Here is a 26,330-nt window from a genome sequence, read left to right as displayed (position 1 = left end):
ATTTAACTCATGTCAATGAGAGAGGAGCAGCGCGCTCTCTTTGCGCATGCGCAGCCACCCTAATAAATAGTGTGGCATGGCTTGGCTCTTTGTTTTTGGGGAATAATATAATAAACAAAATGGAAAGGGGAAATGATTTTAATGTAAAACCGGTTAAAGCATATACATTAACACATCGCTGTATTTTCTATACTTTGGGTGCCTCACCTGTACTTAAAACACTTTACTTTAAATCATGTGGATAAGTAAATCAGAGATGATTGTATTCGTGACTGAATTGTGGTTTATATTGGAAACGTTTAATCTGAGGAGAGACTAATGTGGTGTGCTGTAAGAGACGAGAGTTTGCCGTTTTATTTTTCAAAGCTTTCACGAAATGACAGCGATACAACTGCGCCATCGTGTGGCCATAGAAGTAAGTCACGTTAAAATAAAAATGAACATAATCAATATGTCACAGATAATCAATCATACTAATTGTTATTATATTCTAAATTATATAAATACTATAATATATATTAAAATTTGGCTCACCGGCCACTTTATTAGGCACACCTTACTAGTACCAGGTTGGACCCCTTTTGCCTTTACAACTGCCTTAATCCTTTGTGTCATGGATTTAACAAGGTGCTGGAAATATTCCTCAGAGATTTTGCTCCATATTGACATGATAGCATCACGCGGTTGCTGCAGATTTGTCGGCAGATTTGCCATGAATCTCCTGTTCCACCACTTCCTAAAGGTGCTCTATTGGATTGAGACCTGCTGACTGTGGAGGCCATTTGAGTACAGTGAACTCATTGTAATGTTCAAGAATTCAGTCTGAGGAGATTCACACTTTATGACATGGCGTGTTATCCTGCTGGAAGTAGCCATCAGAAGATGGGTACACCGTGGTCATAAAGGGATGGACATGGTCAGCAACAATACTCAAGTAGGCTAAGGCGTTGACATGATGCACAATTGGTACTAATGGGGCCAACGTGAAGACAAGAAAATATCCCCCACCGTTACACTACCACCAGCAGCCTGCCTGAACTGTAAATACAAGGCAGGATGGATCCATGCTTTCATGTTGTTGACACCAAATTTTGACAATACCATCTGAATGTAGAAGCATAAATCAAGACTCATCAGATCAGGCAACATTTCTCCAATCTTTTATCGTCCAGTTTTGGTGAGCCTGTGCCAATTGTAGCCTCGGTTTCCTGTTCTTAGCTGACAAGAGTGGCACCCGGTGTGGTCTTCTGCTGCTGTAGCCCATCTGCCTCAAGGTTGGATGTGTTGTACATTCAGAGATGCTCTTCTGCAGACCTCCATTGTAACAAGTAGTTATTTGAGTTACTGTTACTTTTATATCAGCTGGAACCAGTCTGGCCATTCTCTTCTGCCCTCTGGCATCAACAAGGCATTTGCACCCACAGAACTGCCGCTCACTGGATATTTTCTCTTTTCGGACTATTCTCTGTAAACCCTAGACATGGTTGTGCGTGAAAATCCCAGTAGATCAGCAGTTTCTGAAATACTCAGACCAACCCGTCTGGCACCAACAACCATGCCACGTTCAAAGTCACTTAAATCACCTTTCTTTCCCATGCTGGGTTTGAACTGCAGCAGATCGTCGTGACCAGGTCTACATGCCTAAATGCATTGAGTTGCTAACATGTGATTGGCTGGTTAAAAATTTGCGTTAACGAGCAGTTGGACAGGTGTACCTAATAAAATGGCTGGTAAGTGTATATGACAGAATCAAGAATAGAATAGAATAGAATAGAATAGAATAGAATAGAATAGAATAGAATAGAATAGAATAGAATAGAATGTAACTTGATGTTTTCAGAATAGAATAGAATATTTGGCTAAATCAAAACAAAATATCACTGTTGCTATCACTTTTTGAGAATGGGCGACACATAAAATGGTAAATCAACTACTTGTTGCCATCACTTTTAGAATAAAATGTTGAGAATATAATGCAACTTACTGCAATTACTTTTTTATGACCATAGTCAGAAGTGCTCTATATTAAGATTGTGATGATTTTGGTGAGACAATGCAGGACATAAGCAAGACAAGAACACAAATACAACCATTTGAATCTTTTTATTTGAAACAAAATCAGAATAAATGGTTAATGAGATCCCAGTGTTTGTCTATAACCAGGACATTACTGATATTCTCCTATATTACTTCAGAAAAAAAATAAACTTAAACATATAAAAATGATACTGTAATGTGACCTGGATTTTTTAATAATTTATTTTAGTGCATGATGATTCCTCTGATGAGTGTTAATAGTCTCTGCCACGAAAAAATAAAAAGTATCATCTGAAAATGCAGATCACAGAGTCCTCGCCTCTCCTAATATAACTTTACACGCCGAGAAACCTTTACTCCTTTACACATAAAGTGCAACTACACAGAAACCCACACGCGGCCCAATGCCTGTGCAGATGTGTTACTGAACTCCATCATTCCTGTAGTGTTTCTGAAGCCCACAGTCTCTCTACAGGAGCTGTTTTGGGTGTCAGGGCCGTAATCCGTCTCCATAGCACAGCTATAAAAGTTGTGAATGCTCAAAAGTGTGTTGTTATGACCACAGACGCGGTGGGGCGGCACTGGGGTATGGCGGCAGAGCGTTTTGACTGCTGGGGCTTTCTGTGGATGGAGGAGTGGAGAGGCGGAGGTAGACGGGTGCAGTGGGTGCTGTTGGGACGGTGGGCGTCGGGACCCTCTGCAGGACCACATGTGGGTACATCTGACTCTCCGTACGGTAAAGGCCAGGAAGAGGAGCTTTTAGGAGGTTTTCCTGACTCCTGCAGAGCAAACACACATCAGGGTGTTCTAAAGCCATACAGTTGTGTTTTATTTTTAATTTAATCTATTTTGTTTTAATTCCAGTGGTGGATATTTTAATGTATGGCATTAGGCTTATGTACATCAATTAATAGTCATTCAAATGATGTGTTTAGTGTGAGTCTGCAGTTAACGGCTCACTGATTCAAATGATCTGTTCATAGTGAGTCTGTAATGGCTCAATGCTTCAAATGATCTGTTCAGAATGATGAATCATTGATTCAAATTATCCAGTCACAGCAAATCTCGTTAACGACTCACTAAATAATTTTTTAAGAATGAATCTTCAGTTAATGACTTCCTGATTCTAATGATCCAGTCAGTGTTAGACTACAGTTAGTGACTCACTGATTCATATAATGTGGCCAGAGCAAGTCTTCAGTTAACAACTCGCTGATTCAAATGATCCAATTAGAGTGAGTCTCAAGTTAACAACTCACTGATTCAAATGATCCAAACTGCAGATGAATCTGCAGATGATTCTTCTGAACACGCTTTGTCAAATATTATGATAAAACAATTCAATGGTGATTGATTTTTCACATAATAGTCATAAAACTGATACAGCTGTATACTGTTCGTATTCAAATTTGAACTCATTGTCATGTTCATATCATTCAGTATGCTCATATTTGTCAGAGTAGGTACATTTATTAATAGTGATTCAAATGATGACAAGCTCAACCACAACTTAAGAAATGAGACATTATGTCTGATTTCATGGCAATTAATGGTAAAATCTACCTACATCAACCTGCAGTCTTGACCCACTCCCCATATCATTCTTCAAAATGGTGTTTACCTGTTTAGAAATGGATCTTCTAAAAGTGGTAAATGCTTCACTGGGATTTTTCCTAACTCACTTAAAACTGCAGTTGTTAAACCCCTCTTGAAGAAGAGCAACCTAGATAATACCCTATTGAACAATTACAGGCCCATCTCAAATCTCCCTTTCATTGGCAAAATCATTGAAAATGTTGTTTTTAACCAGGTTAACAAGTTCTTAAACTTCGAGGGGTGTTTAGACAATTATCAATCTGGTTTCAGACCACATCACAGTACAGAGAGCGCCCTTATAAAGATAATCAATGACATCCGCCTAAATACAGATTCATGCAATCTAACAGTGCTGGTACTACTCGATCTCAGTGCTGCATTTCACAATGACGATCGCAGCATAATCCTTGATTGGCTGAAAAAAAATCTGGGTTGGGCTGTCTGGGACGGTCCTCAAATGGTTCAGATCTTACCTTGAAGGGAGAGGTTACTATGTCAGTATAGGTGACCATAGGTCGAGGTGGACACCCATGACATGTGGAGTCCCACAAGGCTCAATTCTGGCACCTCTCCTGTTCAACCTTTATATGCTCCCTCTGAACCAAATAATGAGAACGAACCAAATCTCCTACCAAAGCTATGCTGATGACACTCAGATCTACTTAGCCTTACTGCCTAATGACTACAGCCCCATTGACACCCTCTGCCAGTGCATTGATGAAATTAACAATTGGATGTGCCAAAATATTCTTCAGTTAAACACAGAGAAAACTGAAGCCATTGCGTTTGGGAACAGAGATGAGGTTCTCAAGTCAAGAATCTTGGTGTGACTCTGGAGTCAGATCTGAGTTTCAATAGTCGTGTCAAAGCAGTTAGTAAATCAGCATACTATCATCTCAAAAACATTGCAAGAATTAGATGCTTTGTTTCCAGTGAAGACTTAGAGAAACTTGTTCATGCTTTTATCAGCAGCAGGGTGGATTACTGCAATGGAATCCTCACTGGCCTTCTCAAAAAGACAGTCAGACAGTTACAGCTCATCCAGAACGCTGCTGCCAGGATTCTGATCAGAACCAGAAAATCAGAGCACATCACACCTGTCCTCAGGTCTTTACACTGACTCCCAGTCACATTCAGAATAGATTTTAAAGTATTATTACTTGTCTATAAATCACTAAATGGCCTAGGAGCTCAATACATTACAGATATGCTCACTGAATACAAACCTAATCACTCAGATCTTTAGAATCATATAAACTAGAAACTCCAAGAGTTCAGTCAAAGCAGGGTGAATCGGCTTTCAGCTACTAACAGCGCCCCCTGCTGCTGGAATCAGCTTCCAGAAATGATCAGATGTGCTCCAACATTAGGCACATTCAAATCAAGACTGAAAACACATCTGTTTAGCTGTGCCTTTACTGAATGAGCACTGTGCTACATCCCACAGATCACACTGTTTTGTCTTTCTTTTCTTTTTCATTCTTTTATAACATGTTTTAACACATTTTAATCTGTTTTTAATAGTTTTTATTATTAGTTTTTTATTTTCTTATACTTGTTTTTTTATTCTTGTTTATGTAAAGTACTTTGAATTACCACAGTGTATGAAATGTGCTATATAAATAAACTTGCCTTGCCTTACATTATAAAATCCTGTTCTTTTGTACTTCAGTAAAATTGAAATGGAGTGTACAATGCTTTTACCGCAGTAAATTTTCATTAGAGGATTTGCATTTTACTCAAGATCTTGATATGTGTACTTCATCCACCACTGTTTAATCTATTTATCTCAAACAACCAACCTCTGATATCCTCGGTTATCATAACCAGCCAGTCCTCCCATATAAACCGGGCTCTCAGGGCTCAGATGGGGGTCGAGGTGCTGGGAAAGATTATAAATTTTAGGAGGAGGAAACGCTTCCCAGTCTCCTTCCTCACGCTCCAACCAGCACTCAGTCCTCCAGGATGATTTGCGCTTGTCTCTCGTCCTGGAAAGTCAGAGAAATCATTAGCCTATTTTAAGTAGCTTGACTTTTCCTCCCCAGAGTGTATGAGTTGACTGTACCTTCGTCTGTCTGAATTTGAGTGAATTTATTTAGTTTTTTTTGTTCCCAGTTGTGGCTCACTGATTGAAATCATCTGTTCAGAGTGAGTCTGTATTTCTAGTCAGAGGAAGTCACTAGTTAATGACTCACTGATTCATTTGATGTAGTCAAAGCAAATCACCAGTTAATGTCTCACTGATTCAAATGATCCAGTCAGAGTGAGGATGCAGGTAATGACTCACTGATTCATAAAATCTAAGTAAGTCTCCAGTTAACGACTCACTGATTCAAATGTTCCAATCTGAGTGAGTCTGCAATTAAGACTCAGTGATTCATATAATGTAATCTAAGTAAGTCTCCAGTTAATGACTCACTAATTCAAAGGATCCAGTCAGAGTAAGGATGCAGTTAATGACTCACTGATTCATACAGTGCAATCTTATTAAGTCTTCATTTAACGACTGATTCAAATGATCTAGACAGCGTACGTCTCCAGTTAAAACCTCACTGATTCATTTAATATAATCAAAGCAAGTCTCCAGTTAATGAATCACTGATTCAAATGATCCAGCCAGAGTAAGTCTCTAGTTAACTACTCACTGATTTATATAATGTAATCAAAGCAAGTCTCCTGTTAATGAATTACTGATTCAAATGATCCAGTCAGCGTAAGTCTCTAGTTAACGACTCATTGATTCATATAATGTAGTCAAAGCAAATCACCATTTATTGACTCACTGATTCAAATGATCCAGTCAGCGTAAGTCTGTAGTTAACGGCTCACTGATTCAAATGATTCAGTCAGCGTAAGTCTCTAGTTAACGACTCACTGATTCAAATTATTCAGTCAGCGTAAGTCTCTGGTCAACGACTCACTGATTCAAATGATCCAGTCAGCGTAAGTCTCTAGTTAATGACTCACTGATTCAAATGATCCAGTCAGTGTTAGTCTCCAGTTCATGACTTACTGATTCACATTTTTCAATTAGAGTGAGTCTGCAGGTATGAGTTGACGGTACCTGCGCCGTTCGTTGGTCCGTTCCGCTCTCTCTTTACTCATGCGCTCCTGCAGGCAGCAGATGATGAAGGAGACGGACATGGCGAGTATGACGATGCTGCTTACTACCGATGCCAGCACAGCCACTCTCAGGCCACGGTCCTCTGGTTTGGGAATGGCTGTCAAATTGACACAAGAGTCACACAAAGGAAAAATCATTTAACTAGAATTTCTTATTAGAATTTCTCCAGAAATGATGAGCACAGACCCTCGCAGTCGGGTGGGTAGTTGCTCCACTGAGCGGTGCCGCTGCGCAGGACGCAAGTGATTTTCTCACTGCCCACCAGCTGGTATCCCTCGAGGCACCAGAACGCCAGCACCGTGCCCAAAGACATCCCAGTGCCCTTCTCTACATAGAAAGAACCTCGCCGAGGGGGGAGCAGAGACTCACAGCTCAGGCCTGAAAATGACACACACACAGATGGCCAGAAATCACTTTTAAATGTGCTGAGACTCCAAGACACACTTAGAATAGAATAGAATAGAATAGAATAGAATAGAATAGAATAGAATAGAATAGAATAGAATAGAATAATTTCACTTTATTGCTTGGACTAACAGAATACAACTCCTAAACTTGTTATTTGTATAGAATGAATGTTATCTGTATCTAGAATGTTATTTGTTGCAATCGCTTTTTATAGAATATGAGTTCATAGAATAGAATAGAATAGAATAGAATAGAATAGAATAGAATAGAATAGAATAGAATAGAATAAAAAAGAATCAAATTTGTTGTATCACTTTTAGTACTTGGACTTATAGAAAAGAGTAGAATAGAACAGAACAGGAGTGAATTAGTTCACTTTCACTTTTATTGCTTGCACTAGTAGAATACAAACTTCTGAATGCAACTTCTATTTATAAATAATGCAAATCAAACTGACTCAAAAAAACAGAATGTTATTTGTTGCAATCACTTTTTATGGAATATGAGTTCATAGAATTTAATCAAATAAAGTAGAATAGAATAGAATAGAATAGAATAGATAAGAATGGAATAGAATGCATCTTCTATCTGCCATCTGATTTGACAATCTATTCAGTCAAAATATATATAGAATATAATTGAAAAGAAGTTGTTCACTTTCACTTTACTGCTTGGACTAGAATATAACTTCTGAAGTTTATAAAGAAGAATAAACGTCTGTATATTTATATTCAAATCAAACAGAGTCGAAAAGAACAAAATATAATGTTACTTGTTGCAATCACTTTAAAAATATTTTTATGATTGAATTTCATAGAATATAATAGAATATAATTTGTTGTATTAATTTAAATGCTTTTAAATGCTAACAGAACAGTATAGAATTTAATAGAATATAATATGATACACTCTCATAAATAAAAGTACAAAATCTGTCACTGTGGCGGTCCCTTTTCAAAAAGTACATTTTTGTTCTTAGCAAATCCTTAAAGGTACATATTATTACCTAAAAAGGGGACCTGTGTGGACCTCATAGTACTTTAAAGGTACAAAAGTGTACCCTAAAAGTACTAATGTCCACCTGTATGGTACAAAAGTGAACGTTTTGCGAAGGTACCACCCTAGTGACAGATTTTTACCAGTGTGTAGAATAGAATAGGATGCTATTTCTGTTCAGAAATAATGTAAATGTAAATGTGAGAAATGTTACTTGTTGCAATTGCGTTTAAAAGATTTAGCATTGGGCAAGTGCTATTCAGTTAAAAATATATAGAATAGAATAGAATAGAATAGAATAGAATAGAATAGAATAGAATAGAATAGAACAGAACAGAACAGAACAGAATAGAATAGAATAGAATAGAATAGAATAGAATAGAATAGAATAGAATATATGTTTATGTGTATTCTATCAAAAATGATGGTTATAGTGTACATGAAAGTTTTCCCCAAGGCTTTTTTCTTCTCTTTCTCTATCAGTATCCAGGGTGTTTTCACCTTGACTCTATCCCATAATCCCTCTCTCCTCCAGTCTCTCTACATTCCCACAGAAGGGTCAGCGTCTTCACTGTTCTCCTACCGAGTCTTCATCACGGCACTGTCCATCTCCATTGTCAATATACAGTAAAATGAAGCTCATATTGACTGTGCTGGAGTCAGTGTGATTAAGCTGGCAGAGCCACTGGTTTGTGTTTATTGTTCACACCAGTTCGACTCCACAGAGTCCTGTGCTGGTCTCATTAAGCCTGGCTTAACTGCTCACACCAGAGCCCATTGCTAGCATTAAGCAATCCGACTCCATGGCAAAATAAATAAATAACTCAGCTGTCAGATTCTTTTTCTCCTCTCTGTCCCTGTTCCATATACTCCCCAAATGCCACACTCGGATGGTTAAGAACTGCTTTTTAATGAGCTAGAGTTTATAATATAATCAATAATATAGTAAAAATACAATACTGACTTGTTAACTACTTAATATATTACTTTGTTTGTGTTAGAACAGAGGTGAGACGAGGGACAATGGAGGGAGGATCCTTTTGCAGGTTTTATTCAGAATCGTAGTCAGACAGGCAATGATTAATAACAGGCACAAACGGGTACAAACAAGGCAATCTGGAGACGTCGTCGGGTAACAGGCAGATGGTTAGCACAGGTGGCAGACAGGGTAAACGATAAACAAAGCAAGGGTCAGAACACATGGAAACTATACCAGGAAACGATTTGTAATGTTATAGGGTGTTTACCTAACAAGACTCAGCAATGTGACTCTCAAAGTGAGCAGTATATATGTGTGGGGTCATCAGTAGATGAGCAGCATCAGCTGTGTGAGTGTAATCAATGGAGACTTGGAGCAGGTGTGTGTGTGTGTTACATGACAGGACTTGTAGTTAATATTGAGACAGGATTGTAGTCCATGTAAATGTGAAAGTTCTTCAGCGATCTATGAAGGTTAGATCGCTGGTGATCATGACAGTAATTTTGTGCTGAAATTAAACACAGATTTGGAAAGGAATTGAAACAGAGTAGAATCAAAATCAAAACCGAGGGGGCGCTAGAGAGCAGCACATGGAGTAAGACGTGGTTTCACACAGCTCCGTCATCATTTTGGAAAAAATCTTTAAAAACTTCGTTTTTTTTTTTATTTAACCCGATTAATTTGCAAACTATACGCATTAGACATGAACAAACCTAAAAAGACTCTTAAAAAGGCACCGTCTCCGACTGTCAGCTTGATGGAAGATCCTTCAACTAGCTTGGGGCTAGCCGACGCTAATATATGCAGGCAAGCTAACATAAACTTGGAGCCTACTGAAATCGGTGCTGCCCAGATGGGGGACGACGAGGCTTCACCCAAGGCTATACTTTTGGCCATCAAAAAGATGGATTTCTCTATGAATGCCCGATTTAATGATCTGGAAGCTTCCTTGTCTACAGTGCAATCGACGCTAACCGCTAATACATCTCGTATCTCTGACTTGGAGGAGGCCAGCACTGACTATGAACGTCGCATCTCTCTCCTTGAGCGGCTCTGCTCCAGTCTTTCGGAGGAGAGAACATCTCTGAAGGCAAAGATAACAGACCTAGAGGCCAGATCTCGCAGGCAGAATATAAAGATAGCGGGTCTCCCAGAGAATATAGAGAAGGGCAACCCCACGCGATTTGTTTCTGAACAGCTGCCTTTGCTTCTGGGGGAATCTAACTTTCCCAACGGTGTGAAAGTTGATCGAGCTCATCGCATCGGTCCTATTGGAAACAACAAGACGCGAGTTATGATCGCCAGGATACATCATGACACTGTAAGGACTGAAATCTTGCGGCTGTCTCGTAACCAGAGTCCACTTTCCATCAACGGAGAGCGCATCAGCATCTTCCCGGACTTCCCAGCGGAGGTACTCACTCAACGCAAGCAGTTTGACAGTGTACGGGAAAAGTTAAGAGCCAAGGGAATTAAATACGGACTTTTATACCCTGCCCGACTCATCATCACGCACGAGAAGACGAAAAAAATATTTTCATCCCCGCAGGAGGCAGAATCTTTCATCGACAGTCTCTCCCCGATTTAAGGTGAAACGTAATGGGATCTATTGAATGGATTCCATTGATGTGTTGCAGAGGCAACTTCCAGCTGTTTGCGGCCTGTAAATCTATACGCCTGACAGATAAATAAGCCCACTCCTTTTTATATACATATACATTTTACTGTGACATTTAAAGGCCAATGACACAAAAGACGTTCATGTACATGTTTATAGGTTTGTACGTTATACATAGATATTTTGTATTAATCAAAACGAGGTTTAAATGATAATTGTTATGGGTAGACGGAGCGGTGTGCTGTTTTGGACAACCGTTTACTAGTTACCAGTACATTTTGTATTTCTACTATTTTTACTTTTTGTAAAATTTATTTTCTTTTTCTTTCTTGTGATCTGTTCTGCGATCCCACGCTTAAATGGGGTATTTCAACTTTCGCTCATGTTCAAGAAGCGGGAGAAATGGGGTAGTGATATGCCAGCTTATTATTTTTGTATTTGATTATATATTTTTTTTTTCTATTTTATCATTCAGCAATACCTAGGTCTATATTTAACTCTTTGTTCACTTTGCCCAATGGTTTATCTCTCATCGCACTTTAATGAGCTCACCTAAAAAACATTTAAATATTTTGAGCTGGAATGTCCGTGGTTTAAACAATATTGTTAAGAGATCTAAGGTCTTCTCTCATTTAAATTCTTTACACGCAGATATATTGTTTCTGCAAGAGACCCATATCAAGCATTCTAATGCTCACAGGCTTAAATGCAAATGGATAGGGCAAATGTACCACTCAACGTTTTCCTCAAAGGCCCGTGGGGTGTCAATATTAATACGGAAGAATACCCCTTTTCAACATTTAAATACTAAGCAAGATATTAATGGTCGCTATCTTATTGTGACTGGCACTATTCTAGAGAAACATGTTACATTCTTGAACTTATACGCTCCAAATTTCGACGACCCAAATTTTTTTCGCTCTGTTTTTAATCTTATACCTGATTTAAATTCCACACATCTTATTATTGGAGGGGACTTCAATTGTATTCTGGACCCTTTTATGGACAGGCATTCAACTAGCCCTCCCAAAGTATCTAACTCGACTACTGTTCTAAATAATCTCACTCGTACGTTGAATATAATTGATATCTGGCGACTTCAACATCCTACTGACAAAGATTATTCCTTTTTTTCTAATATTCATAACTCATACACAAGAATTGACTTCTTTCTTACTGACTCTAAACTAACCTCTAAGATTTTATCATCTAAATACCACAATATTTTGATATCGGATCACTCTCCAGTCTCTATATCAGTAGATTTTGGCGTGGAAAAACCTCCCTACACCTGGCGTTTTAATCCTAATTTACTAAATGAAGATGATTTTAAAGAATCATGTGCCAAACACATAACTGAATTTGTCTCTTTAAATGATAAAGGGGATGTTTCTGACTCGACTCTTTGGGAAGCTCTCAAAGCTGTAATTAGAGGTCAGATAATAGCTTACCAAACCAAACTGAAAAAGCAGAGAGGAAAAAGGCTATCTGAGATAGAGGTAGAGTTGACAGCTCTTGAGCAACAGTTTAAATTAACATCTTCCACCTCTATTCGCAATAGTATAATGAAATTGAAATATGAATATAACACCATTTTGTCAACTCAAGTCAGCTCCCTCTTATTAAAAATTAAGCAAAAACAATTTGAACTAAGAGACAAACCTAATCAACTGTTAGCTCGCCAGCTAAGAGGTACACAAGCCAGTAGAGCTATACATGCAATCAAAACAAATTCTGGTGTCCGGACCACTAAACCAGTTGAAATAAATAATATATTCCGGGAATTCTATCAGAGTCTATACTCCTCTCAGTGTAATGAAGACCCATTGAATATTACCAACTTCCTTCAATCAGTTGGACTCCCTAAAATTGGTAAAGATGAGAGAGTTAGGTTAAATGCAGACATTACACTGGAGGAGGTTCTTACAGCCATAAAAAAATTCCCCACCGGTAAAGCAGCTGGCCCAGATGGCTTTTGTATCGAATTTTATAAGGCCTTCTCTAACCAAATTGCCCCTTTATTGCTAAGGATGTTTAAAGACTCCATTCAAAATAAAAAACTACCAACAACACTCTACTCTGCAAATATTGCATTGATATTAAAGAAAGACAAAGATAGCATGGATCCATCCTCTTACAGACCCATCTCCCTTTTTGGTAGTGACGTTAAAATATTTACTAAAATTTTAGCAAACAGGTTAAGTAACTGTATTAGCACTATAATACATGAAGACCAAACAGGTTTTATCCCTGGAAGATTTTCTTTTCATAATGTACGTAGAGTTATGAATATTGTTTACAGAAAGAAAGCTAACCATGAAAAAATAGCCATTTTATCTCTAGATGCCAATAAGGCATTTGACAGAGTGGAATGGAGCTATATGCTACATACTATTGAAGAATTTGGTTTAGGGCAAAATTTTTCTGCATGGATTAGGATGTTATATCTTTGCCCCTCTGCCTCAGTCATTACAAATAACAATGTATCCTCTCCTTTCCTTCTGCATCGTGGTACCCGCCAGGGCTGTCCATTGAGTCCGTTACTCTTTGCTATTGCTATGGAACCTTTAGCAATAAGTATCAGAAATCACCCACATATCTATCCCGTTATAATGGGAGATGTAAAACATCATATATCTTTATATGCTGATGATGTTCTTCTTTTTGTTTCAGAGCCAGAAAAATCTTTGCCCTCTCTGCTTGATCTTACAAAAAAATTTGGCAACCTTTCTGGATACACAGTTAACTGGCAGAAAAGTGAATTTATGCCGTTATATGACAATATAGATAAAGATTTTATTAATAGTCTCCCTTTTAAAACTGTTAGTGAATTAAAATATTTGGGTATTATTGTCCCTAGACATCACAAATTTTTGTATGAAACAAATTACAAAATCATGATAGATAATCTGAAGAAGGATATAGAGACTTGGAGAGTACTTCCTTTAACAATGATCGGTCGCGTTAATGCAGTTAAAATGGTTACACTACCTAGATTTCTTTATTTATTTCAAAATGTTCCTATTTTTCTAACCCAATCATTTTTTAAGTCACTTGATACTCTGATCATGCCGTTCATCTGGGGATTTAAAGTACATCGCATTTCAAAAATGCATGTTTGTAAAACACGTAGGGTAGGAGGCCTTGGTCTTCCCTGTTTTCAGCATTATTATTGGGCAGCCAACCTAAGGGCACTAATGTATTGGTGGACTGCATGTCCCGGGAAGTTTAGTGGTACCATTCCTGCATGGTTGGCAATTGAACGAGACATTCAGGAATCATCCCTTCCTTCTCTACTTTTTGCAGAAAACAAACCTACTAGAACTTTCAAGATATGTAACCCTATTGTTTTAGACTCTCTCAAGATTTGGTATCAACTTAGAAAGATTTTTAAATTCCCTCAGACCTGTAGTCTTACCCCTATTGCTTACAATCATGCATTTACTCCCTCACGATCAGATAAAACATTTTTATCATGGAAAGATAGTGGAATTATAACTATAGGGGATCTTTATATAGACAACATTTTTGCTTCATTCACACAGCTTAGTGAAAAGTTTGGGTTACCCTCCTCTCATTTTTTTCGGTATTTACAAATACGGAATTATGTCAAAAAGAATATTTCCAATTTTGAAACGTACAAAGAACCTGAATATCTCTATTCATGTATGATATTGGAGCCTAACTTGAAGGGTCTTGTCTCTAGATATGTTGAATATTTTAATGATACCAGAATCCCTCCAACAGAAAATCTAAAGATGTCTTGGGAAAAGGACCTGGGATTAGAGATCTCAGAAGATAACTGGACTAATGCTCTTCAAGTTATCAGGTCTTGTTCCATTAACTCTAACCTCCAGCTGATCCAATATAAGGTAGTCCATAGACTACACTATTCCCGCACTAAATTGCACTCTATATACCCCTCTGTATCGTCTCTATGTATTAAATGCAAGACCAATGAAGGTACACTGGCTCACATATTTTGGTTCTGCCCAAAAATATGTAAATTTTGGACGGAGGTGTTCTCTTTTTACGCTGAAGTTTTAAGGATTAATTTTCCTCCTGACCCACTTATTGCAATATTAGGCTGGGCTCCTTCCTTTGAAAACTGTAGCTTGGATCAAATCCAGACAGTTCAATATGGAATGACTATGGCAAAAAAGGTAATATTATTGATGTGGAACAAAGAGTGTACACCTAAATTTGAAACATGGCTTACAGAGTTTTGTAATGTACTACACATGGAAAAGATTAGATATGAGATTGCAGGTAAACCAAAGAAATTTTCAAAAATTTGGAAGCCCTTTTTTGAATGTCTACAAACTGACCAATGAAAACTGAGTGGTGTGGAAGATTTCATGAAACATAGCAATGTGTACAAAATACAAATTTTCAATAATCAGGTATGTATAGGTGTTCATATATCCGAAACCTTTTTATTATTAATTTATTTTATTATTATTATTATTTTATTTTATTTCTTTTTTATCTCCTTTCCTTTTTAATTTTTGTCCCTCTTTTGTTATCTGTATTGATTTGCACTCTCATATGTGTATATGCTCTATATGTAGTGTACATATGCAGATATTTGACTGGACTTGTGAATATGGGCAGGTATAGATTTCTCATGGAGGAATATGATTAAGTATCTGTACAGTTGTGGACGTGTATGTGCATATGTATTTACATGTCAAATATGTTTACTTATTTTTATTTGCTGGCATGGGAGGGATTTTGGGGTTTGTTCTTTAAAATGTGAAAAACTCTAAATAAAATATTAAAAAAAAAAAAAAAAAATCAAAACCGAATCAAACAGTAGAATAGGTTTCAACGTTTTGCGATCGCATTTGTGTGGTTAGAGTAAATCAAACAGGGGTGCGTTTCCGAAAACCATCATTAGCCAACTAGGGTCTCAAGTTGTGTCATTACAAACATAGTTCGTTGATTTGGCGTTACCAAATCCGTCGTTCCAATGAACATTCGTAAACTGCGTCACAAACTTCTGTGCTTGCAACTACACCCCTGAAGCTGTAGTTAGAAACATAGTTCCTGGCTATGTAATATGTTCCCATAGTTCCTGGCTATGGAAATATATATATATTTTTAAAAGCATTAAAGTCATCTCTCTTAGGCGTAATTTGCTTTCAAAGCATTTTCAAAGTTCAGTTTTAGCGATCTTCATGTTTACAATTGTGTTCCCTTCGCAGTGCACTTTGAAAACACTGATGTCATTTTGGACACGGCGGTGGCTCATGACGAAACTATAGGTGACCTATTACTTAAAAGCGGAGTTTACATTATGTCTCCAAAGCTTGTGAAAACATAAAAACATAACAAACGATATTGCTTTTAATTTATAGTAGGTTATTTATTCAGTATCTGTACTGTGTGACATGGGCCTGCTGGTTAGAACATTTCTGCAGTGGTTTGCATGTGTCAAATTGTAAAAGTAGACATTTCAATAAATAAATAAATAAATAAATAAACAAACAATATCCTATCTAATAATAATAATCTTCATCATGATCATTATTAATATTATTATTAAAGTATGATTTTTTTCCATTTCCTAGTAAATAATAAATATTACATTTCATTTCTTAATAAATCGCCTCATAATTTATTTATTTATTTATATGATTTATTTATGATATTAGAATACGTGTTAGCTTATGTAAGTGATTTTATGTTTTAGAATAGAATATGTAATGTTCTCAATATTATCTGGGAAACACATATATGTGCCATACATATATTTCAATTAATATGGAAAACGAGTGCATGTTTTTACCAAAATTAACATTGGATTTTATTTTAAATGCATGTGCATGTAAAACAATATAATTTGCACAAAGAAATTATGGGGTTCTTTTCTAAAGAAGTTATTACTCCACTCCGTTTAGAGCAACATTATGGCCGTTTTACATAATAGTTTTAATAAGTCATCTCTAATAACTGATTTATATTTATCTGTGCCTTGATGACTGTACATCATATTTGACTAGATATTTTTCAAGACACTTCTATACAGCTTAAAGTTACATTTAAAGGCTTAACTAGGCTAATTAGTTTAGGATAGGGTAATTAGGCAAGTTATTGTATAATGATGGTTTGTTCTATAGAGTATCGAAAAAAATAGCTTAAAGGGGCGAATAATTTTGTCCCTAAAATGTTTTTAAAACATTAAAAACTGCTTTTATTCTAGCCAAAATAAAACAAATAAGACTTTCTCCTTGCGCTGTTAAACATCATTTGGGAAATATAAAAAAAAAAGAAAATTCGAAGGGGGCTAATAATTCTGACTTCAACTGTACATCAATGTGCAGAAAATGTTAATTAAATAAACGATGATTCCACATTTTCATGACAATTAAGCAAATATTCCAATCAATGCATTATTAGTGTAATGCCTAAAAGAAACCTTAAAAATAAATAAATAAATCATGCATATAAATAAATTCATAATAATTATTATTATTATGGTGGCGCACTGGGTAGCGCTGTCGCCTCACAGCAAGAAGTTTGCATGTGTGGAGTTTGCATGTTCTCCCCGCGTTCGTGTGGGTTTCCTCTGGGTGCTCCCCACAGTCCAAAGACATGTGGTACAGGTGAATTGGGTAAGCTAAATTGTCTGTAGTGTATGTGTGTGAATGAGTGTGTATGGGTGTTTCCCAGTGATGGGTTGCAGCTGGAAGGGCATCCGCTGCATAAAACATATACTGGATAAGTTGGTGGTTCATTCCGCTGTGGCGACCCCTGATATATAAAGGGACTAAGCCGAAAAGTAAATGAATGAATGAATAATTATTATTAACTATTGTAATCTTTTCCAGATTTTCTACATTCATTTATTATTTGCAATTTTCACCGCATCACAGTAATCTGAATAAAGTAATCATAGTATAATAAAGAACAATATAATGAAATACCCAAGGACACCATTCTCTCCATGTCCCCCGTGTCCCTGCAACACAAATACACACGCTTCCACGTCACCTTTTTAACGGGATTACTTAATTGACATGTTAAAGAGAGAAATCCAGCACATCCACAAATAGCCTGTGAGGTCAGCAGAGGAGAGTCAGCATTAGCCATTAAAGATGCACAGCGGGTAAAGTTTTTCCATACTGTTCCTCGCAGAAGTGACACGATCATGTTTGGATAAATGCATGGTGTTTTAGAGAGTGCTTTGAGGAGTTTGCGGTCCGGCTGCATCCGCTGCAGAGACTCACTCCAAAGCTCATCAATTTTTAATGCACAGCCCTATGCTTTATTTAATCATGTTCTATTCTAAGAGAAGCTTCTGCTGCGACCCTTGGGGAGTGTATGGGGCAGAGGGAGAGTGAGACGGGACGGAGTGGAGGAACACAAACTGACAGTTCTCTTATTTATTTATTTTGCCATGCAGCCGCATTGCTTACTGAGGGCGATAGGCTCTGGTGTGAGCAGGCAATTGAGATTTAATTTGAATATGCTAATGACATGAATAAGTTTAATTTTTGAATATATAGAATTTTAAGTGATGATGCATTCCTCTTGTTTCATGCTGGCGATAGGCTCTGGTGTGAGCAGGCAATCTAGATTTAATTTGAATATGCTAATGAGTTTATTAGGTAAAAATTTTGAATATATAGAATTTTAAGTGATGATGCATTCCTCTTGTTTCATGCTGGCGATAGGCTCTGGTGTGAGCAGGCAATCTAGATTTAATTTGAATATGCTAATGAGTTAAGTTTAATTTTTTAATATATAGAATTTTAAGTGATGATGCATCCCTCTTGTTTCATGCTGGCGATAGGCTCTGGTGTGAGCAGGCAATCTAGATTTAATTTGAATATGCTAATGAGTTAAGTTTAATTTTTTAATATATAGAATTTTAAGTGATGATGCATCCCTCTTGTTTCATGCTGGCGATAGGCTCTGGTGTGAGCAGGCAATCTAGATTTAATTTGAATATGCTAATGAGTTAAGTTTAGTTTTTTAATTTATAGAATTTTAAGTCATGATGCATTCCTCTTGCTTACTTCTGGCAATAGGCTCTGGTGTGAGCACTAAATCTAGATTTGATTTGAATATGCTAATGAGTTATAGTTTAATTTTTACATTATTACAGAATTTAAGTCATGATGCATCCCTCTTTGTATTCACTGAGGTCCAGTAGTGGGTAAATATCAATGCAAACATCAATTCTATTCTATTTCTCTTTTAGCTTTATTCAGTTTGGATTTGTTTCTATGTTCTTTCTAGTCTTTGATCTAGTCTGATCATAAAGTTCTATACTTTTCTATTCAATTCCATTTTATTTTGATTCTAGATTATTTTGTTTGATTTAGTCAAGTCGTGAAAAAATGATACCAACAACATCATTTCAATTCAATTCTATTCTGTTTTGTTCACTTTAGTTCAATCATAAAAAAGTATAGCAATAATCTGCATTCTATTCCATTCTATTCTATTCTATTCTATTCTATTCTATTCTATTCTATTCTATTCTATTCTATTCTATTCTATTCTGCTTTGTTCTATTCTGTTCTGTTCTGTTCTGTACTGTACTGTTCTGTTCTATTGTTCTATTCTATTCTATTCTATTCTATTCTATTCTATTCTATTCTATTCTATTCTATTGACTTAGTTTATACGTTTGTGTGTACTGTGTATATTACCTGTACATGCATGCATATATTTGAGAAAATGTTTATTTATGTTTACATTTAGATATAAAAAATATGTATATGATACAAATTTAAATGTCTATGTAACAAAATTGTTTTATATAGTTTTGTTTGTATGTATGTATCACATAATATCTAATACACACACATACAAATACAAGCAATTAAAGTGGCCAGCACTAATTTATATAGTTACGTTAATTTGGAAGTATAATGCAGTATGCATTAAAAATTATACTGTTAAAAATGCTGAGCTGTTTCAACTTAAATTTATGTAAAATATGGACAAACCCAAAAATAATTCTCTAGATTTTCAAACATTTTATTGTACATTACAATTAATAAAAATGACTGGTTTATAATTTAATATAAATTAAAACAGCAAGCTATTGCAAAGTATGCATTAAAAAACTATACTGTTAAAAGACTGAGCTGTTTCAACCTAACTTTGAGTAAAATATGGACAAACACAACCATTGGGTTAAAAAAACTTAAGTAACAATATAGCCCAATCATTGACTTTTAGTTATATTTGACCCAAATTTGAGTCCAAACAACATTACAGAATGTACAAGTAATAAATAATATACAGTTGAAGTCTGAATTATTAGAGCCCCTGAATTATTAGCCCCCTGTTTATTTTTTCCCCAATGTCTGTTTTTTCAACACATTTCTATAAATAATAGTTTTAATAACTCATTTCTAATAACTGATTTATTTTATCTTTGCCATGATGACAGTAAATAATATTTAAACTATATATTTTTCAAGACACTTCTATACAGCTTAAAGTGACTTTAAAGGCTTAACTAGGGTAATTAGGTAGGCAGGTTAGGGTAATTAGGCAAGTTATTGTGTAACGAAGGTTTGTTCTGTAGACTATCGAAAAGTATATAGCTTGAAGGGTCTAATAGTTTTGACCTTAAAATGATTGATAAAAATGTAAAACTTTTATTCTAGCCGAAAAAGACTTTCTCCAGAAGAAAAAATATTATCAGACATACTGTGAAAATTTCCTTGCTCTGTTAAAAATCATTTGGGAAATATTTAAAAAAGACAAAATTCAAAGGGGGGCTAATAATTTTGACTTCAACTGTATATATTTACTGTTTTTATTTACTTTTTTATATATATACTATTTATTTTTCTTTAATATATAATATATTTAAAATATACTTTACATTATTGAGAATATCTCAATGCTGGTTTTGTCATCTTAATGTCCTTAAACAGCCATGTTTTCCAAAATCCTTCAGGATTTCTGTGCACTGAAAGCAGGGCAAAGTCTGTCATGGCCACACTGGCGATAAATCCCCCTCCATATTTTAGTTTCAAAGCTGGCAACCCTTTAACGGAACTGACAAACTGCCAGCTCTCCCACCGCCGGCACTGCCACGTGGCAGAAAAGCATCCTTTGTTTCACCTGTGGAATAAACCTCAAGGTAACCCACACCAGCGGACAGTCCAGGTCAAACCCAGTCAAATATATTCCAGAATCCCTCTGCAATCAGACTAATATATTACACACCACAGCCTTCATAATGTGCTCTTTCTCTGAGCTCCACACTTATTGACTTTAGGTCAGAGGACATCAATAAACTATTTGCAAAGTACGCTGAAAGTATGCGTGCGCGGACAGCTCAGCGGCATGCTTTATATGTTCTCCAATCATATTCAGATCGGACTTATATACAGTTCATGGCTTTGCGGATCATGCAGCTTTTCATTATGAAAGCTCTGCTTGTCTGCAAACCCTTAAGAAGATTTTGCTTTTTCAAAACCAGCATGTGAGAAGCAAATGCATGACGTGTGTGTGTGGGTGTGTTTTTATGCATTTTAATAATTACCATGACCGTAAATGGTGCTCTATATGAAAAAGTGGCGAAAATATATATTTTCAAAGATTGCATTTGGATGTTTGATCTTAATTTGCTTGTAATTGAATGTATTGCCAATGTATTTGTAAGGACATTTAATAGAAATAAATAGAACAACAAATTACACAGTGATAAAAAGCAACATTGATAATAATTCAAATAAAATAAAACCTATAAAACTATAAATACAAAAATCTAATCAAATTAAATACAATTTAATTAAAAATATATACAATAACAACAAATAAACTGTATATTTTAATAATATTTAATAAACATTTTAGGATTACTTTATAACATTATAGAATTCAGTGTCTGTGTGTGTCAGTATATGTGTGTAAACCCTATAGAAATAATAACCAATTTAAGAATTTAGGGAGTAGATGCATGTGCATTCATATTTATTTTAATGTAGTGTTCAATTGCATGTAAAATTAAGAGCATAATGCACAGTAAGTATGAAAAAGTTCTGCTAAACATGTTCAAAATGCTATTAAGATTGCATTCGAAGTTTATGAACATGCACAACATCACATCTTTGAATGCATTGCATCTATTTTTTTTTTAAAAGCTAGTAATTTTATCAATAAAGCACTGTTTGTATGTATTTTTTAATGCATTTATTAATTTTAGCCATCATAAGTTTCAGAAGTATGCATGTTTATATATTTGTGTGTTTATACAGGTACAACAAAGGAAGTAAATGCAGGGTAAGTATGTGTTTATGAAAGTTAAAACCTTCTGAATTGCATTGGAAGTTTCTCAACATGCACTATAATACAACCTCAAGTGTATTTCATCTTTTGCACACAGAACTATATGTTGTTATGCAGTTATTATATCACTTTGAAAGATCTCTTTTGTAATGAAATTCAGATTATAAAGCAAATGTATGAATTTCAGAAGTAAATGTACGATGCATATTGGTATATTTGTGTTTTTGCATGTGTAACAAAGACTGCTGTGTATGAAAAACATTATGCAACACATTAAAATGCCATTTAGATTGAATGAAAAGTTTCTAAGCATGCACTACAACACAACCTTAAATGCATTTGATCTCATTTGCATAGTGTGTACACTGTAAAGCATGCAGGGATCCGCATTCTTCGTTCATGTTGTCCCAACACAAATCCTTTAAGTTAACGTAACTAATGTAATTAGATTAAACTGAAAGCAATTAGGTTTCCTTAAAAAATCTCCAGAATTGTGTTGTTTTAGCTTATTTGAAATCAGTAGTTACACATGTTTTTGAGTGTATGTGTATTTATATATTTATATCTTTTGTCTTTTTTGCAGGCATAACAAAGACTTTAAATGCATGGTGAGTGCGCTTTTTACAAACAAAAACAAGTAAAATGTATGGAAAATGCCATCTGGAAAGTTGCTTAGATCACAACATTAACATTACACAACTGTATAAAGATATGCAGTGATTAAATCAACATGAAATCTTTGTTTATATGTAAGCTACAGTATAACAAATACTGTTCAAAAGTAAAGTGTCATCCAGGTTGCTTTTGGAGTTCATAACTTTGTGTATATAGCCTTATATGATGATATTGAGTCGTTATGAATGTAAACTGCAGGCAAACACACCTGTATAATTGTTGGTAGGAGCCTCTGTGCTGTTCGTCCTCGTCTCGGTGGCAGGTGAAGTGCTTCGATGAAATCTAGGAGTCGCCGAAGGGTCGCCGTGTGTGGTGAAAGTCCAAACCAAGCTCCATGTCGGAGAGCACAGCAGGAAGATCCAGGTGAGAAAACTCTCTCTCAGAGCCATCGAAAACTGGGCTTGAAAGGAGGAAAGAAAGTGTGAATGTCAGTCGGTCATGTCCACCGGTGACTCCAGAGACTCTCTCAGACTCAGAGAGAGAGGGAGAGAGAGAGGGAGCAGCTGTGTGTTTCTCCTCTGTAAGCCGCTTGTCGCTGCTGCAGCTCCACTGCTGATCATGAGCCGCTTGCGTAATACAGTACACGGCAGAGCTGCAGTCATTTATGTGCTCACACATCCTCATCACCTCTCTCTCTCTCTCTCTCTCTCTCTCTCTCTCTCTCTCTCTCTCTCTCTCTCTCTCTCTCTCATACTATACAGTATATATACCTCTCTTTCTTTCTCTCTCTCAAATTCAAACTTGCTTTATTGGCATTACAAATGTATTGGCAGAGTATTTGTCATGTTTACATTAAACAGAACATTATAAAACAAATGACATGGTAGAAGTGATGCAAAAACAACAGCAACAATGCAAAAAACAACAACAGTTTATTTAACAATCAACAATTTATGATAAAATTGAAATATAAATCTCTCTTTCTCTCAAATCCGATTGTTTAAAATTGCTTTATTAAAATGACATGTTATAAGTGTATTGCCCAAACATTTATAAAGTTTACATTAAAAAGAATAATAATAATTATTATTATTAGCGCTGTCGCCTCACAGCAAGAAGGTCGCTGGTTCGAGCCTTGGCTAGGTCAGTTGGCATTTCTGTGTGGAGTTTGCCAGTGATGGGTTGCGGCCGGAAGGGCATCCGCTGCGTAAAACATGTGCTGGATAAGTTGGCGGTTCATTCCGCTGTGGCGACCCCTGATTAATAAAGGGATAAAATTTATTAATTAATAAAGATGAAAAGAAAATGAATGAATGAAAAATACAAATAATTTTTTTTTTATTTAAATGACATTTTTTTTTTATTAAATAATAAATCCAAATAAACTGTACATTTAACAATCAACATTTATGGATAAACAGTAATAATAAATAAAAATATTTACAATGACTGATTTATAATAATCTAGATCCGTGTTTCCCAGCCCTGTTCCTGGAGGCACATCAACAGTACATATTTTGGATATCTCCCATATCTGACCTATTCATTTCAGGTTTTGGGGTCTTTTCTAATGTTCTGATGAGTTGATTCAGGTGTGTTTGATAAGGGAGTGTTTGAAAATGTGTACTGTTGGTGTGCCTTCAGGAACAGGGTTGGGAAACACTGATCTAGATTATAAGATTATTATTCAAATTAAATATACTTTTTAAATTGTATTATAGATTATATAATAAAAATATTAATAATAAAAAACAAGCCAAAAAATAATAAATACTAATAAACAGCATATTTAATCATATTTAACAAGCAACATATGATTTCTAACATTATACACTCTGCTTGTTCAAGCTACTCATTTAAAATGAGCTGAATCAACACAATTCCTCAGGTTATTGGGGGACAACTTAATTGTTTATGTTCAATCCACTTAAATTTGTAATAAACTATTAAGTTAACTTAATTGGTGTTGGGACAACATAGAGGAAATGTGCAGCATTTTATACAGTTTAGAATTCGTGTGTGTGTCTGTAATTGTGTGTTTGCGTGCTTGCATGTGTGTGTGACTTTAAAGTGCTGTCATATTTAATACTGAGTTTTAATTAAAATTAACTTTCAAAAAGGCATTCAAATTGTATGTGATTTTACTAACATATGTTTTACACAGTTTCACTCAAAACTATTTTTTGGCTTGTTCAAAATACTTATTTAAAATGAGCTGAAACAACACATTTATTGAAATTTCGTTGGAACAACTTAATTTTTTATGTTCAATCCATATAAATTTGTGTTAAGTTAATAAATTTGTGTTGGGACAACATGAATGAACTGTGTGGAACCCTGCATTTTTTACAGTGTTCCACAATGATATAGTAGTCATTATGATAGTAGAATTTTCATGATCATTACTCTTCAGGATCCTTAAGAAAATTTGCTGTTCCAGCTTTCTTCAAATCCACTTAAGGATGAATAAAAACCATGAATCATTTTTATTTCGTAGTGAACTATCTTTCAAAAGCACTACAAACCATCATTTCATTCATTTTCCTTCGACTTAGTCCCTTATTTATCAGGGGTCACCACAGCGGTATGAACCAACAACTATTCCAGCATATGTTTATGCAGCGGATGTCCCTACAGCCGCAACCCAGTACTGGGAAACAACCATAGACACTCTCATTCACACACATACACACACAAATACAGCCAATTTAGTTTATTCAATTCCCCTATAGCGCATGTCTTTAGACTTTGGGGGAAACTGGAGCACCCGGAGGAAATCCACGTGAACACAGGGGTAAACATGCAAACTCCACACAGAAATGCCAACTGACCCAGCTGGGAATCAAACCAGCAACGTTCTTGCTGTGAGGTGACAGTGCTAACCACTGAGCCACCTTGCACCCTATAAACCATCAGAAAATGTGTTTTATTACAACGTATTTTGGGACATATTCAATTAGAATTTATAGATTTGTCATGTTTAACTAAATTCCCAATAGAAACCATTACAGTTTCCATTAAACCCAACACAATTTCTCCTTCTGGTTGAGAGCAAGCTGACAGTGTGTGTCTGTGTGTGATTGGTGACAGACTCCTCTATCTCCAGCTCTGAGGAAAACAATCCTAATACTCAATACTCTCAATGATGCACTTCTTCAGCATGAATAACGGATTGTTCAGTCCAAGATTCTCTCGATTAATCAAAAAACCTTAAAGTTTCAGTAATGCTTGCTGATCCTCTGCTAAATAAACCTGAACACTTTTTGGGGGAAAGAGGCTCATTTTACAACTCCCCCAGAGTTAGTAGGGGATTTTTATCAGTTTTGAATCCATTCAGCCCATCTCTGGGTCTGCCAGGAGCACTTTTAGCTTAGCTTAGCATAAATCATTGAATCTAATTAGACCATTAGCATCTTTTTTATTAAAATTATTTACATTTTTTAATGTATGTTAAACAGGGAGCAGCATGGATGAGTAGTGGGTAGCACAATCACCTCACAGCAAGAAGGTCACTGGTTCAAGCCTCGGCTGGGTCAGTTGGCATTTCTGCGTGGAGTTTGCGTGTTCTCCCCGTGTTGGCATGGGTTTCCTCCGGGTGCTCCGGTTTCCCCAACAGTCCAAAAGACATGCGGTACAGGTGAACTGGGTAAGCTAAATTGTCCGTAGTGTATGTGTGTGAATGAACGTGCATG

At 36.0% G+C, this 26,330-nt stretch overlaps 1 protein-coding gene across 1 annotated transcript; it reads right to left on the bottom strand.

Annotated features, from left to right (window-relative positions):
- Positions 1 to 2,245: 2,245 nt before the first annotated feature.
- zgc:162331 (uncharacterized protein LOC793007 homolog) lies at positions 2,246 to 23,249 on the bottom strand. The gene is made up of 5 exons (XM_056456137.1): positions 22,907 to 23,249; positions 6,944 to 7,135; positions 6,698 to 6,854; positions 5,436 to 5,621; positions 2,246 to 2,816 (listed from the first exon to the last, which is right to left on the bottom strand). Exons 1-5 carry the CDS (start codon positions 23,085 to 23,087, stop codon positions 2,591 to 2,593), a joined length of 942 nt encoding a protein of 313 aa, XP_056312112.1. The 5' UTR covers positions 23,088 to 23,249; the 3' UTR covers positions 2,246 to 2,590.
- Positions 23,250 to 26,330: the final 3,081 nt, after the last annotated feature.

The sequence above is a fragment of the Danio aesculapii genome, chromosome 4 (genome assembly GCF_903798145.1).
Source record: "Danio aesculapii chromosome 4, fDanAes4.1, whole genome shotgun sequence".
Taxonomy (NCBI): domain Eukaryota; kingdom Metazoa; phylum Chordata; class Actinopteri; order Cypriniformes; family Danionidae; genus Danio; species Danio aesculapii.
Note: the sequence above shows the minus strand (reverse complement) of the source record. Positions and strands in the feature narration are given on the sequence as shown.